The sequence below is a fragment of the Macrosteles quadrilineatus genome, unplaced genomic scaffold, assembly GCF_028750875.1.
Source record: "Macrosteles quadrilineatus isolate MER2022 unplaced genomic scaffold, UCM_ALF_1.0 Scaffold_1__1_contigs__length_201487025, whole genome shotgun sequence".
NCBI lineage: Eukaryota > Metazoa > Arthropoda > Insecta > Hemiptera > Cicadellidae > Macrosteles > Macrosteles quadrilineatus.
In genome coordinates this window covers 86,092,767-86,110,092 of record NW_026542594.1, presented here as the reverse complement: position 1 = coordinate 86,110,092, position 17,326 = coordinate 86,092,767, and the positions used below count along the sequence as shown (strand labels likewise).

Below are 17,326 nucleotides of genomic sequence, written 5' to 3'. Positions count from 1 at the left end.
ATTGTAACTTTTAGGAAATGTTATTATCTTCCGGAATATTTCCTTCCACTTTGGTCGATTTCCTCACCATTTAAAAGTTATTTCCAAAAACTTCAAGCAACCTCAAATTTTTATAGGTGAAAAAGTTGGAAATTACTTTTTAACTTTGAACAATTAAATCTACAGTTCTACTGGATCGATTTTGTTAAATAATGTGTCTTTGGAAGACATAAACTCTTTGAGTTGCTTTTTCATTTGATGTGTGTTTTATAGCGGTAAGTTTAATAGTATAAAAGTTATAAAGCGTTAAAACTTAAAACCAGGCTATTCATTTTGAATCACCCGGTATATTATAAACCTAATCATACACTACACTAATGTAAACTAAACCTTTTCCATTTCTGCCTACCTCTCAGCACCTTGTAAAAGGTAGTTATACTTCTTTGAGAACATGACTGCTCCACCCCAGCAAGCCTGCAAATATCATAGTTTTCATTAACTATTTTAACCACAAAATGTTTAATGAGATAATTGCAAATATGGGTTGTTTAATTTTATGAAATTTAGTGGTGCTGGTGACCTTTATTGTACATAACTACAAAAAAAAATTAAAATTAAACAAACTATTTTTCAATAACAGTAAATCCAAACAGAAAAAACTAACATCTATATGAAACCAAATGTTGAACTTCTCGCAGATATCAGCGATCGCATTGAATGGATCAAATGCCCCGAGTACAGTGGTTCCCGCAGTGGCATTGACGAAGAATGGCAGTTTCCCTTGGTCCACAGCCTCACGCACTTTGGTGTGCAGAGCGTCTGGCAACATACGTCCTTCTCTGTCACACGCAACCTCATACACACTGTCCAGACCCAGACCTAGCCAGTGTGCTGCCTTCAGGAAGGAATAGTGGCTCTGTCAACATCACATAAAAGACTTAGGAAGTAGCATAGTTAAGAAGTAAACGGATTTTTGATTTGTTAATTTTTTACATATCATTACAGTATATACAATAGTAGGCCCTACTGATATAGGTCAATCAACAATATTTTTATCTTAATTACTTTTTTTTGTTTTGATTTGGTAAAGTATTATACTTTTAATCTATACAGAGTGTCAAAGAAGTAAAGTGACAAACTTTGGGAAGTGGTTACATGGGCCGAAATAAAGTTAAATAAGTTGAAAAAGTTATAAAAATATAAATACTGCTGTCTAAAAATTACAAAATAGCATAAATATCTGGTGAACAAAGCCTTAAAACTATCTTATTCCTGATAAACTCTTTATTTTGATTCTAGAGTTTGGAACTATATATGGGACAGCCTGTAAATGGTTTGTGATGTTTAATATTTTAGTTACCTTAACATAACTTTTACACAAGATTTCAATAACAGAAAATGAATCAGTTATTGTAAACCAAACAAGCATGTTAGTGTAAAGGTCGATTATCATATAATTTAATTTAATATAATTTTTTGACGCCATTCCATGTACTGATTTATGTACAATATGAAATAAAGACGATTTGATTTGATTTGATCAATTATTGAGATGAGGATGCCAAGTACCTAGGTCCATATTTTATAGAAGAAGCAAATTATTTCTTGACATATAGTTTACACAGGTAATTTTTTTTATATTTAACTTTTTTAAATTGTAATTTATTGCCATTGACAGTTTATCCAGAAAAGTCCAAATTACACTTTATAGATGGAAAATAAAAATAATACATTTTCAACCGGGTACCAATATGAATTTAAAATACTGAATCCAAACGGTTTTAGTGAATAGGAAAGTAGCTAAGTTTTCTTATTTTTACCCTTAAAACATTAATGACCAATTATCATTACAACCTATGTGAGATCTTTGAAAAACAAATCATTTTGTATATTGAAGGTTTGATTGTTGTTTTAAAATTAAAGGTTATGGAGGAAATAAAAAAAAAACTGTACAATTGAAATCACTATATGTCATTCCTATGGAAAAAGTTAAATGTTGTCATTTGCTTGTTTATGGGATATATTTTGATAAAATTAGGCTAATTTATTTATTTCATACCGTTGGTATTTTTAAATTTGTTTGTTATAAATACCCCCGCCGCAGCAAACCTGCAGACTAAGCGAATTTCAACTTGTCTGATTACATTTTTACTTAAATATTTTCATAAATAAGACATATTTATTCCCAATTTAAATAACATTAGAATTAACGAGTGCTTAGGTTTGCTGCTACGGGGAAGGTAAAAAGTGTTTTTTGACAAAACGTTAATAGTATAGGATGAAATAAATAAATTTGCAAAATTTTATCAACATATATCCATAAACAAGTAAACTGCAACAGTTTTCATTATCTTTATAAGAATAAGGGGTAGCGGATTTTTATCCCCCTGGAATTTTACCCCCTGGTCAAACGTGACGTCACAAACCAGGGGGTAAAATTCCGGCCGCGAACTTTTGAGTTTCGCGACATCAGCTCGACGGATTAAACAAGAATTAAACATATATTTTCACGGTTGTGAATTTAATCAGAACACATCAAATTATAAAAACCTAGAGTGTACGGCCCGGATTTTTACCCCCGGAATTTTACCTCCGGAATTTTACCCCCTGGATTTGTACCCCCGGAATTTTACCCCCTGGCTAGATGTATAAATTAGTGAGAATGATTCATTATCTTCATTATGTTTTAATTTAATCGTAAACATTTTATTATTAAGTAGCCTATATTAATTTATTTGTAACATTAACTAATCAAACAGGTTTTTAATTTTAATTTTGAGATTCTAGTATTAGGATTCGATCTTTGAAGGCAACAGTTGGTTAATATGACGTATAAACAATCAACTGAATGATAATTGTTTCAAACATTTCTTTACTAGGTACTAAATAATGAGTGTTTACAATTAATTAAAAACAGAAATAAGAAAATCAATCATTCAATTACTAAAATAGGCCAGGGGGTAAAATTCCGTGGGGTAAAAATCCGGAGGTGAAATTCCGGGGGTACAAATCCGGCCCGTACATCTTCAGTTGTCTAAACGCTAGTTATATGGACAGGGGGTAAAATTCCGGCCACGAACAAACTTTTTGCCACTCAGGTTACTACGTCATAGTGACGTCAGCTTTGCCCAGGGGGTAAAATTCCAGGGGGATAAAATTCCAGCGACCCAAGAATAACATGGGAATTTTAAATTTAAACTTTTTTGAATTTTCTCCGTAACCATTAGGCATAAAACAATGCTTCAACATACTAAATTATTCCTTTTTTTAAGCTCTACAAAATGGTTGGGAAAGAAATACCAAAATCTTTTGTTTTTAGGGTCAAAAATGGGAAAACCCCATTTTTACCCCAGTTCCAATGGTCCAATCATGCTATTCGCGTGGTGTTTTTGGCCTCTGGGGACCTCAAAACCAAAAAGTAAATCGGTCCCGGGTCCAGGTCTTACCATGAGACCTACGGTAATAGCTTATTCCCTATAATATAGGAAATTCGCTAAAAACACTTTCCTCCTTCCTGTAGCAGCAAACCTAAGTAATAATTAAATCCATTGTTATTGAAATAGGGAATAAAATCTGACAACTTTAAGGAAATATCGATTTGTATAATACATGAAGAAGTTTTTTGTGAACACTACTTCTCCCTTATTTGTGAATCATTTTTAACGTTTGAGGTGTAAAAAAAGTCGTGGCGGTTGGGGTACCACTTTTGTGGTAATTTGGTTGTTTGATTTGGAATTTTACGACATTACCATTTTATGTTGGAAAAAAACATTGAACCCTTAAATTTAACCAGAGGAAAGCAAACACTGAACAGGAGTGTTCTCCTGCCGGCTCCCGCGACGGCACAAATTAACTGTTCACCACAGGCCTGTGTTCCGTCCACGAGAACCTTTTATTTTAATCAATGTACGTGTGTGTTTATATCCGTGTCCGTGTTTGTATTAATATGACGACGTCCAAGCGACTGACTATGATAAGATACTTCTCGACTTGCTAACTACGTGACCATGACGCAACTAGCGTCGAAACCATGGTTGTAGATATTACAACTTTTTATTGAACTGGGACAAAAGTAAAGGTAACTAAACCACTATTATTTTATATTTATTAAATTAGTTGAAAAGATTGATGTTTCACTGTTTTAAACCAGTTTTTATTTGCACAAAATCAAAACATAACCAAAAAAACGTTCAACATAATGGAGACTATAAAAGTCAACCAGGACGGCCAATAGGAGGAGGCCAACGAACTTTAACTGGTTGACGCGAACGAAATACAAATAATACTATTGTCGTTGATAGCCGAATCAGCTATTGACATTTCAAACACATGCTGGGAGCTAATTTTTGAAGCAGCAATGATTCGCATGCAGACAACATAGAAAATGGATATCTCTGGGAATCTATAGACCACCAAGCGAAAACGGAAGAATTGCCCTTGATCTCCTTTCAGACACATTAGAACTACAAGAAGTACACAAGAAAACCCTCTTACTCATCGGTGACATAAATATCGACAGGTTCACCCAAGATACCAAAAACACCATGTTGGAAGAAGAGTTAATCACACAATACATCTATAGATTTCCTCTAGAGGCCACCAGAATAACCCATGACACAGCCACTTCCATAGGCTGTATATGCTCAAACATACCATAAGCGGATATTACTGGACAAGTTGTGCATACTGGTCTATCTGACCACACTGCGCAGCTGTGCCTGCTGAAAACCCACCAAGTAATAGACTCTGAAACAGCGCTGAATGGAGAAGAAATTTCTGTCCAACACACCTTAACTTAGCTTCAACATCCTATTAAGAAGTCAAAACAATAATAAACTCCCTCAAAGCCAAAACATCAAGTGTAATAGATGAGTTTTCCTCTAAGATGATAAAGCACTGCTCTCAAGAACTCATCTCTCCTCTAGGTTAATCTTATAAATAAACCATTTAAAGAAAGCTAATTCCCATCCGCCATAAAAGTCAGTAAAATATACCCCAAACACAAAAAAGGACTAACTGAAAATGCTCAAAACTACAGACCCATTTCTCTCATCACCACTTTCTCTAAAATCATAGAAAAATAGTTCTGGCTAGATTAATGGCACAACTTAATCATGACAAACTCTGAACTGACAACCAACATGGCTTTCGGAAGAATAAATCTACATCCTCAGCCATAATAGCACTAATTGAGTTTGTCTTAGACCAGATAGAAAACGGACAATACATTTCCGCCATCTTCCTTGACAAGGCTTCCTTGATAAGGCTTTCAACTGCCTGGGCCACGACCTGATATGTAAGAAACTCGAAAGACTCGGTGTAAGAAACTCGGCGCTAGAATGGTTTAAAAGCTACCTAACTCAAACGTGGATCTGAAAAACTCACCAAATGAAGTCACAGCAAGTTTCAAATCTTCAGAAAGCAAACTGACAAGAGGAGTTCCACAGGCTCTGTATATTAGCCTGATTCTATTCATCCTATTGACTAATGACTTCCCCAAACAAATTGAGAGCCAAAATTCTGTTGCAATCATGTATGCAGATGACAGAACCATTTTGATCAAGGACAACACAGCCCAAAGCCTCTACCTTAATTCAAAATCGATCTTAAATAAAGCCATCCTCTACTCAAAGAACAATGACTTAGCAATAAACCCCACAAAAACCATAACTCTAAATTTCAGTAAGAAAAAAGACATAGTCCCTCAATTAGAGGTTGTAACAATAGAAACCACACAAAATTTCTCAGTGTTATCTTTGATAACAAACTAACATGGAAAGAGCACATCAACCACCTGAGCAAAAAAGTCAGTGCCGGAATATATGTCGTCCAATGAATAAACTACATAGGTGGACTCTCTGTGGCCAAAACGACTTTGCACTGGTAGAGTCACATCTTAGATATGGCTTGACAGTGTGGGGAGGAACTTCAACAAAAAATATGAATCGAATCCTTGTTCTTCAAAAGAAAGCCATAAGAGCCCTCGCCGGCCTTGTCCCACCACAGACTTGCAGACTAGCATTCGCAAACCTAGAAATCCTCACAGTGGTGGCTCTCTACATACCTTAAACCATAAAGTATGCGGATGAAATAAATCCCCAAGGAACCAAGACCTGCACCACTACAACACCCGTCATGGCTCCAAATTTGGTCCTACCAGTTCACCAAACCACTCTTTGGGAGAAAAAACCTTCCTACACCGGCAGCAAACTGAGGAACCATCTACCTGACTTCCTTAGAGACCTGACTGGCAACCAGCTACACCAGGAGTTAAAGAAGTGGCTAATGGCATGACCCTTCTACTCAATAAAGGAATTTTATCAACATTCTGGAAATTAACACGTACAATTTACTATTGTATTGACACTATTGTAATTCTAGACAAATGAACAATTAATAATATTGTATTGGTAATGTCGTAACATCCAAAATCAAACGACCAAATTACTACAAGTGGTACCCAACCGCTGCATGATCTCAATTTGTAGTTTTGCAATAAGATTTTAGATTTTTAACATTCTTACCCTTGAGGGTGCGAGGCGCTCTCAAAGGTAGTTTTTACCTCATAAAAATTACATAGGACAGATTTAAAAACAAAAATCAGCATATAAAATTAAACTCAGCAGGGTTTTTGGGAGTAAATATTGATGTATGTACTGTTCAGGAGGTTATAGACCAACGTAAACGGTTAATCAGTTTTGTTGGAAAAACAGAAAATGTCTTGGATGTTGGAAGAAATATTGCAAACAGGAGGAGGAGACATTGTAATGAGATATTTTATGCATATGAGAAGAGTAGAGACTAGAGAAGAAGAGAGGCCTGGTCTAACAGTAAGGAATCCAGATACCCAGCACTTGGAGAGATGGATAATATTCGCCAGTTTTGCTACTTAACCTAGTTTGGAAGTTAAAAATACATGAAGAATACATACATACACATCCTGTTGTCACGGTAAAAAAGTTAACTCGCCTAATGTCAGATAAAATGAATACATATGCAAGAAATGTTTACTGGTAACAGTTATGGGTAAGTCGGGAAACATTTGTAGAAAAGCGCTAAAAAAGGCCAGCTTCTGAAAAATGATAAAATATTTCCAAGAAGAGTTTATTATATCAAACTTTTATTAACAGTGTGAGTATTTCTATTAGTTACATACGCTTTTTTGTTGAGTCTTTTAAACTCATAGAAAATTATGACTGTTATTAGTTTTCAAATAACTCCTGTATAATACTGGTACTTGACTTGACAATTGCTTGATTTCGAGCAACAGGTAGGCCTACACTAGTTTTATTCAAAATCTGTTCAGACAAATGGAAATTTGCTTAGTCTGCAGGTTTTCTGTGACGCGGGCATTATTTTAAAACACATTGAACTCTTACAGGAGTAAAAATTATGATTTAGACTGTGTAAATCAATATTCGAGTGTCTGTTGAAATAAAACATTTCAATAGGAAATATTAAATAATAAAAAAAACTAATGCTTACTTCAGAAGAGACAAAAACTGCCAGAGGGCAGCAAGACCAAAGTCCCTGTTTCTTCACTTCAGGGCAAGTCTTGTACCTCGCCAGCACCATGGCATACATGTTTGCCATGCTTCCTCCTGAAAAATTATTAATCATGATCATAAGCGCCTCCCCACGGCTGTTATTATACCTTGAGACCTTGTAAAGTGACAAAAATGATCAAAGCAATCAGATAATTCCTTGACACAATAATACATATAAAAATTTTTGCAAATTATTTTGGTGTACGTTTGTCTGTAGTAGTTAGCAACCCGGACTTCTGAGCAAGAGGGGCAGGTCTTATGACCATGAATTTGAAGGCTTGAATCGCTTTCTCTCATAAGTGTTTATTTTGTGATCCATATAAAAATACGTTGGGCGTATACACTAGCAAACAAATATTTCAGATTAGTGATTGTAATAACATTGCTATGGTAATTAATAAATCTATACGAGGTTAGATTTGAATCTCTCATGTGTTTTATTCTGCTTTGTTACAGTAGTGAAGTGGGATGCCTACATTTCTTAAGGTAAGCCTGTTTATCCTATCCTTTGTCTCCCTTATACTATAATATGAGTAACATTTGCGCACAATGATTTAAAAATGGCTTCTATGATTTAATCTAAATGGTTAGAAATATTTTGATTTCAGGCAGTACACAGTACCCCTACTAGCCTTTGTTTTGGGGATACCGGTATTCGTTTTTCATTTAAAATTAAATGGAATGTTAATTTTATTAATTTATTTTTATTTTAACATTGGTCCTATGGAGAGCTAAGTAGCCAAGACAGTTTTACGAAAATGTAAATAAATGAAAATTGGAACATGTGCTTATAATAAATCATCTACACTCTACAGTACAGTAGAAAATTACTAAATACAGTACAAAAGAAAGGGACATTCCTATGAATACCATTAGCATTGGTTCTTACACTTACTTCTAAGTAATGAGATAATTAATTACTATTGTTCAAAATGGTAGAGTGTTTTACCACATAAGATTATACACTAATGTAAAACTAAAAATTTAAATATGTTCTCCAATGGGCTGTGTGCGTGACTTAATAAAAATAAGAATCAAAAGAAGTCTTGGGTAACAAAGGGTATTAGAATATCTAGTATAAATAAACGAGAACTTAGTAAACTGGCAAAAAAATCAAACGACGGACTCTTTAGGATTATGTTAGAAAGTATAAAACAATTTTCAAGAAAGTTTGTAATCAATCTAAAAGGATGTGCAATGCTAAATTCATAAACAAATCAGAAAATGTGAGTAAGGCTGCGTGGTGTGTTGTTAAATCAGAGCTAGGTTGTAAAAAAGTCAAGAATAGTTTTCCTGATATTAAACTCTCAAATAAAACCATGAAACTTTCTTTTTCCAAGATTTTTGAAAAAAATTCTTATAAACTAATTTATAATTTCTTGGAAACATACAATATATTTAGTAGTAAACAATTTAGTTTTAGAAAGGGTTGCAGCACAATGACTGCTATATCCCATTTTGTTAATGAAGTGTCATGGGCCTTGGATGAGTCACAGAGTACAATGAGGATGTTTTGTGATTTATCCAAGGCTTTTGATTGTGTCAACCATGACATTCTTTTGAAAAAAAACTGGAAATTTATGGATTTTCTAAGAAATCTATTTTATGGTTGAAATCTTATATAACAGGTAGATTTCAAAGAACTGTTATTTTAAAAGGAGGCTTGCAGTCAAAATCTGAATGGAGTGAAATTAGAGTAGATGTCCCACAGGGCTCTATTTTAGGTCCTCTTCTTTTTTTAATTTATATTAATGACTTACCTGAAAATATTTCTTATAATTTTTTTTCTGTATGCAGATGACACAACTGCTGTTGTTAAAACTAAAACGGAGGATGATTTATGGGTGAAGGTAGAAGACGCTTTAATGGATCGTAAAAGGTGGTTTGAAATAAACGGACTAAAATTAAATCCAGAAAAAACACAACTAGTAAAATTTAATACGATACAATCCCGAAATTTCACAGATAAAACAAGAACCAAAACTGTCAAATGTACTAAATTTTTAGGTTTGCATGTTGATTCAAATTTAACCTGGGCCAAGTGCATTGAAAACATATTACATAAGCTTAGTTCTGCCTGTTTCCAAATGCTTTGTTTGAGAAATATTTTAGATATGAAAACACGTTTAATGATATATTATGCCTACTTTTATTCAATATTGCATTATGGGATTGAATTTTGGGGATTCTCATCAGAAATAGAAAAAATGTTTAAAGTTAAAAAAAATACTTAAGAATTATGACATTTGCTAAACGAAAACATTCATATAGAACAATTTTTAAAGAACTTAATATAATGACTGTACCAAGTTTAATAATTTTTAAATCCTTATTCCTTATCCTTATCCTTATGGTACAGTCAAATTTTTAAAACTTATGTGCGGAGAATTTTGACCATCCATATAACACCCGTTTCAAAAAGAATTTTCAGTTTCCGACTCACCGATTAAAATTAATAGAAAAAACACCAAAATATATGGGAAAGAAATATTTTAATAAACTGCAACCAAAATATAAAGATTTAATAAACAAAACGTCTTTTAAAAGCAGCCTTGCCTCATTTCTTGTAAACAAAATATATTATAGTATTGACAAATTTTTTGAATGAAGGTAATTTTTTAAATTAGTAAATATTATGTTTTATAAAATAACCCAAATAATTATTTCTAAGAATCATTGTTTATTTTTAGTATTTTAGGTACTTATTATAATATATATGATTATATTAATGTCACCTGTTTTTGTAGCTTATGCTAGGTAATGTGTAAAACGTTTATGTGACAATAAATATAAATTTATTTATTTATTTAATCTTGAGGAAAAGCCAAGGACGTTTTGTAGTTTTCGACCTTTTGCGCCAGAATGTGTGTGTTAATTGAAAATCCCACTGATAATAAAATAGAACTATACGGATCATAAACAAGCAAATGACCCAACAATAAACATGTTTGTATTATTATTTAAATGCAACAGTGAAAAAACGTTCATAACAGATGCAGAGATTATTAGTATTAGATTCCACCCAGTGACATCATTCTTTTATGTTTTTGATCCATACCGTTTCTGTTCTTATATCCGTGGACGATCCCATTGTTGCAACGTTCGACGATCCAATGATGTAAATATGTGGTTTCCCTGGACACTAATTATAATCCTAGCTCATTAAAATAAAAGGGCAAACTAAACTATTAAACTCAACACATTTAATTGAACCAACTAAAAAGACATAGATCAGACTAATATCTAAATATATAATACCCCCGCCGCAGCAAACCTGCAGACTAAGCAAATTTTCATTTGACTGATTGGATTTACACTGAAATGTCTACTTAAAAATATTACATTTATTCCCCATTTAAGTAGAATTAGTTTAACAAGTACTTAGGTTTGCTGCATCAGGGAGGGTAAAACTGTTTTTTTATTTTGTAAAATGTTAATAGTTAGTAAGAAATAAAAACATTTTCCAAATTTGATCAAAATATGTTCATAAACAAGCAATCTACATATATATATATATATATATATGAATTTGAACGGATGGTGTTTCTGGCCTCTAGGGACCTCAAAACGAAAAAAAAAATCGGTCCCGCGCCCAGGTCTTACCATGAGTACTACGGTAATAGCTTATTCCCTATATGGGAAATTCGCTAAAAGGCAAAGCCCTCACTCACTCATGCCCCAGTGGCTCTGGAGTTTCCCATGTTAACCTTCTGATTTTTCATATTTAACAGGAATTAATGAATCTTAACAGCTGTTTCAATTAAACAAGTTGGTTCTGTTCTATGATGTTCAATAGCATTAAAGTCACAAGGATTACCAACAGGGTGCAGCACTATTATTTTTTTTATTTATGACAACAGCTAATTTGCAACCATATGGTGAGTGAGCGTAGCGAACGAACTTCAACTTGGAGGCGAGTTAGCCTAGCGAACGAGCTAACCTGAAGGCAAGTGAGCACAGCAAACGAGCTCCAACCAGGACGTGATTGAGCCATGCGATTTAATATAGCCTATATATATATTTATATATACATATGTGTGTGTGTCCGTTAGCACGATAACTCAAGCAAAAATGATCCGATTTTGATGAAATTTTATATAAACGTGTAAACTTACATTTATTGGAACGAGTTCGCGAACCAGCATGATCAGACTATGGGAACGGGGGTTTATGGGGGGTTTTATGGGGTAAAAATAGGTTTTTCCCATTTTTGACCCTAAAAACACAAAATTTCACAATTTCTTTCCAAACCATTTTGTAGAGCTTAAAAACAAATAATTTAGTATATTGAAGCGTTATTGTGCGCCTAATGGTTATGGAGAAAATTCCAAAAAATTTTAAATTTAAAATTCCCATGTTATTCTTATGGAGAATAAGTCAACTGTTGTAGTTTGCTTGTTTATGAACATATTTTGATAGAATATGTAAAATGTTAGAATATGTAACATTCATTTCTTACTAAACTATTAACATTTTACAACAAAAACACCTTTTTACCCTCCCTGTTGCAGCAAACCTAAGTACTCGTTAAACTAATTCTATTTGAATAGGTAGGGAATAAATGTGATATTTTTCAGGAGGCATTTTAGGTAAATCCAATCAGACAAATGGAAATTCGCTTAGTCTGCAGGTTTGCTGTGGCGGGGGTATTTTGTATATTTACCGTCTTGTGAGTAACAGTATAAGGTTAAATATATGTTTTAAGTGTTATAAGAAGTTTGTTTACTTACTTTCCGTAAATTAATAACACGTACGATGCTGATCAAGAAGTTATTTAGAAGTCAAAAACGATAACAATATTTGTTTACATCTGATCATAATAATCTCCTAAATAAAACACATGTTTTATTTGCAGTCTTTATGAAACATCCCCCTCCTTAAAGATCGAGTCTCCTTGGAGAATGTACTTCTTGCCTGTGTCTAGTCTTGTAACTTAAGTTGTCCTCTCGTGGTTTTGGACTTCTGGTACAGACACTTGTTGAATTTTGTTCTGTCCTATTGTCTGGTGAGGGTGTACTTTTTAAGTCATCGGGAAATGGTAGAAGATGGAAACGGTTTCTTCTTAGGTCTCTTGAATCAGTCCTGACAATATACGATTAGGGCTCAGTTGCTGTTTTTACAACCGTTCCGGGTTTTTCCAAGTCAGATATCCAAATGCTGTCTCCAGATTTCAAACTTCCAAGAGATTTGGCACCATGCCTGGAGTTATAGTTTCTCTTGTACTTTTCCCTGTAGATCCTCTCCCTTTGTTTCAAGTCACCCAAATCTGGCTTTTGTGTCAAGAGTCCTGGCAAAACTGGTATGTTATCTCGTAAACGTGTCGTCCCATTAGTAGTTGTGCAGGGCTATACCTGTTCGATATTGGAGTGTTACAGTATGATAAGAGTGGCAGGTAAGAGTCTTCTTTATTTTTTTAGGATGCATTTTGCTATCTTCACTGCAGCCTCTGCAGCTCCATTACTTTGATGGAAGTGAGGGCTACTCGTCTTTGGAAAAGTGCTGGAATTCCGAACCTTGACGCATGTTGAATTGGGTTCCACTGTCGGTTCTGATTTCTTCTGGAATTTCATGAGGGCTATATACTGATTTTCAATGACTTGATGACTTGTCAAAAAACGTAAGGTTGCAATTTCAAAGTATCGTGAGTAAAAATCTGTTAACACGTTAAACCACTGACCACTTAACTTGAAAAGATCCATTGCTTCAATCTGCCAAGGTCTTGAAGGGAACTCTGCTGGGATAATTGGTTCGTTTTTATTTTTCCTGTGCTGAATACATTGTGGATAACTTTCAACCATCTTTGCAATCTCAAGAGATATTCCTGGCCACCAAAGACTGTTGCTGGCTCGGAGTCTACATTTTGTTACTCCCAAGTGTCCAACATGGATTCGTTTAAGCATTATTCTCTCAATGCTTCTGGAACATATATTCTTGTTCCTCGTAATACAAGATCATCAGCAACAGAAAATTCTTCCTTTACGTTGAAAAAATTCTTGAATTGATCTGGAATTTCAGATTTTTCTGGCCAGCCATCAATGATTAAGTTCCGTAATTTCATACGAATTGGATCTTGTCTCTGACAATGTAGGATTTTCTGTATGTTTTCATCAGTAGTTGGAACACTGGAAATGACTTGTCTCACGTAGTAAGTGAGTTCCTCCTTTAAGTCATAGTTTTCAGTGTCCTTTAGAGAGTTACGTGAAAGACAGGCAGCTGTTATTAGGTGTTTTCCGGGAGTACACACAAGATTGAATGAGTAACACATCATTCTTAGTCTTACTCTCTGTAGACATGGAGTAAATTCATCCAAGTTTTTTGACGTCAGAATCTTAAAAAGTGGTTTATAATCTGTTTAGATTATTATGTCCTTACCAACTATTTAATCTTCCAACTTGTCACATGCCCAGGCGATTCCCAGAGCTTCTCGTTCTTTGTTGGAATATTTTCTTTCTGTATCAGTGAGAGAACGTGATATGTAGCTAACTGGTTTGAATGTGCCACTTTTTTCTCGTTGCAACAATACTCCACCGATACCAAATGATGATGAATCAGATGAAATCATTGTTTGAAGATTAGGATCATAGAAAGCTAAGTGAGGAGCCGTAGGAAGAAGATTTTTGATAGTATCAAAAGCTTTTTCTTGCGGTTTGTCCCATATTCAGTCTGTGATTATCTTTGTTGAGTAGCTCGTGAATAGGTTTAAAAATCTCAGACCTATTTTGAATATATCTTCCACTGAAATGATCATTCCAAGATATGTTTGTACACCTTTCAAATCAGTTGGAGGCTCTATCTCAGAAATAACCATAACTCTGTCCTGATCAAGAGAAATACCATCAGCACTCAGTTCTAAGCCAAGGAAATTATTTTTTGGCAGTGAAAAGACTGTTTTCTCTTTATTCAAGGTAATACCTTCCTTTTGAAGCTTTTCCAGAACCTCCATCAAAACCGTGTAATGCTCGGCTTGTGTGCTTCCCATATTAGGATATTATCTATGTAAGCTTTTACATTTCTTTGATCGCCAAGAGCAAGCAGCATGGATGCGTTTCTGGAAATACTCCGGAGCTGATGTAATGCCAAAGGGGAGGACCTTGAACTTAAATCGTCCTTAAGGTGTAATAAAAGTGGTGAGATCTTGTGATTTTTCTTCCAAAGGTATTTGCCAAAACCCGTGATTGGCGTCTAGCTTAGAGAAGACAGTAGCTCCTTTGATCTGTGGTATTGTGTATTCTATCCCTGGAATTGGATGTAACTGGTGCCGAACACTTTGGTTTACTTTCGAAAGATCAACACATATCCAAACTTTACCGCTGTCTTTCTTTGGTATGACGACCATCGGGGAACACCAAGGTGTAGTAGCATGATCTACTGGAGTTATGACCTCCATATTTATCAATCTTTTGATCTCTTCCTTGGTTTTTGACCATAATGGTAGAGGTATTCGTCAAGGTACTGTAACTGAGAATGGCTTTGCTCCCATTTTTAACTCAATTTCATAAGCTCCGTTAATTGTTCCTAAACCACTGAACAGAGCTGGTTATTTTTCGTACCAGTTGGTTGAAGTCAAACACAAACTTCGGACAACTTGTAAAAGGTTAAGTTTTTCAATGGCTGGTTTACCTAGGAGCAGCGTTTTACATTTTTCCGCTAAGTTACACAAAAACTCTCGAAACAAGATTTGTTCTTATAGTCCAACCTTACATTTACCATCCCGTGTACAGCTAACTCAGTCCCGTCCGGTCCTGAGGGTATTTCACAGGTATGTTGCAATGGAACTTTTGTGTTTAGCTTGATATTAGCTGGCAAAACTGAACCGTCTGCTCCGGTATCGATTTTAAACTTAATAATGTCAGCATCATTAAACCCGCGCTCAACTTCCCAAGATTCAGGGTTAGAGCACTGTTTTCGGTAATTTTACCTATGAATTCTTCAGAATTTGATGAATGTGTAACCTACAATATTGATTAACAAACTGAGGTTCACTACTGACTTAATTAACCTTTTGCTTAGAACAAACTATAGCAAAGTGACCGTTTGTTTTACACTTGTTACACCAAACATTTTTGGCAGGACACCAGCCTCGGCGATGGGATGATGAAGTTTTCCCACACCATTTACATAGGTTACCTGGATTGGATTTTCCATGGTTATTAGAAACAGTTTTCTTACAAAAAGACTTTTTGGAACTGGCGTTTAATTTTACCCGATCAACGGAGGGATCAGCTAGGTCAAGTTTTTGCCAAACTAATGCCTCTGAATTGCGAAGAGCATCAACCCCGCAATTTCTAATTTTAGTGAGCTTTGTAACTGTAAGCAATCACTAAGGTTTTGATAATTCATTCCAACAATAAGTTGCATGAGAATCATTTCATCCCCTAAATCTCCCCAGTTGCATGGTTTTACAAGAGTATGTAAGTCCGTGATGAAGTTTTCAGCAGACTCTGAGGATACCTGTTTTCGTCTAATAAATTTAGCACGCTGATAAATTATTTTTGTCTTGGGAACGAAATGGTTTTTTAAATTCCCCATAATTCATAATTTTCCAACTCATCAGGGCTTAGATTAAAGGAATCAAATATTTCCTCAGCCTTATCCCTCATACTACTGTATGAATATCAACTTGCCTTTTCCCAGGTGCTTTATGTAGATCGCTGACTGACCTGTACCTTTCAAAGCGTTTCTTCCACGTACTCCAATCATAGGGGTTAAAGGAAAAATTGTCTGGAGGCTTGGCATGGATTTGATTTGTTTGAAGTCTGTTCTCTTCAATTTCCTGTTGGATCTGTAGGTTTAAATCACACTGCGCCATGTATCACGATCGTCGATAGTTAGTTGTCGTGACAATAATTTAATCAGGAATGAACTAAATTAAATAGGACTTTATTTTAAAATGTCTTGTAAGAAGTCAAAACAATAACAATATTTGTTTACATCTGATCATAATAATCTCCTAAATAAAACCAGGGGGGGGGGTCAGAGGGGTCATGACCCCCCAAAATATTTTTTATATAGATTACCAATTATACCAGGGGAACCTTAATAATTTGTATTGCAAATCGTTCTACCAAAATCATTGTAGTCTTTCCACTTGTGGAGAACGAAGGACTACTTTAGTTACAAACTCTAACCTAAAACTTGAGATCGTTTGAGTCCGACTAATATTTTTTATACGTTATGAGAAGTAGGGAAGATCGGCAGACGACGCACGCTTTCAGACATACGGCAACGGCAGTGTCCGAGGCTGGGGTTTGACGCTCGGCCGCATTCTTCTTCTTATTTATTTTTTTGCATTTAAATGTTATCATTCACTGTGTAAAAACACATAATTTACATAGCCTATATACAATTATTTCTCAAAAAGACTATACTTATCAATGTGTGATTTAAATCATTCGTTTTGTTTGTTTATACATATTTTAAAAACAACATTATGATTATTACAGTCCACTGCTACCCTCAATAAACATGTATTAAACATTTTCTATCTTTTATTTTACAATTCAAATCAATTTAACTTTACATTCACTTTAACCTAGATGATTGAAAACTTGATTTAGGTATTGAATAAAGAGAATAAGTTGTATCAATAGTCAAAGCTTGAAGGATAGTAGAATATTCATTTATCTGAGTTCAGGGGCCCATTTCATAATAAACTACAAGTTACAAGTTACAACTTGTAACTTGTAATTTCCATTAGATTTGCATTGGGCGATCAGCTGATTTACTAATAATATTAGTTTGTTTGTTTGTTAGTTTTAATTTTTGTAATCTTTTACTGTGAAAGTAATGCAAGTTTATTT

General features: G+C 34.5%; 1 protein-coding gene across 1 annotated transcript in view; it reads right to left on the bottom strand.

Annotated features, from left to right (window-relative positions):
- LOC128991450 (cysteine sulfinic acid decarboxylase-like) overlaps positions 1-17,326 on the bottom strand; it is a 73,926-nt gene that overhangs the window by 10,123 nt on the left and 46,477 nt on the right. The window contains exons 4-6 of the mRNA XM_054414759.1: positions 7,465-7,580; positions 644-895; positions 389-453 (exon numbers count right to left, since the gene is read on the bottom strand). Coding sequence (XP_054270734.1) covers positions 389-453; positions 644-895; positions 7,465-7,580 — 433 coding nt within the window. The remainder of the gene's footprint in view (positions 1-388; positions 454-643; positions 896-7,464; positions 7,581-17,326) is intronic.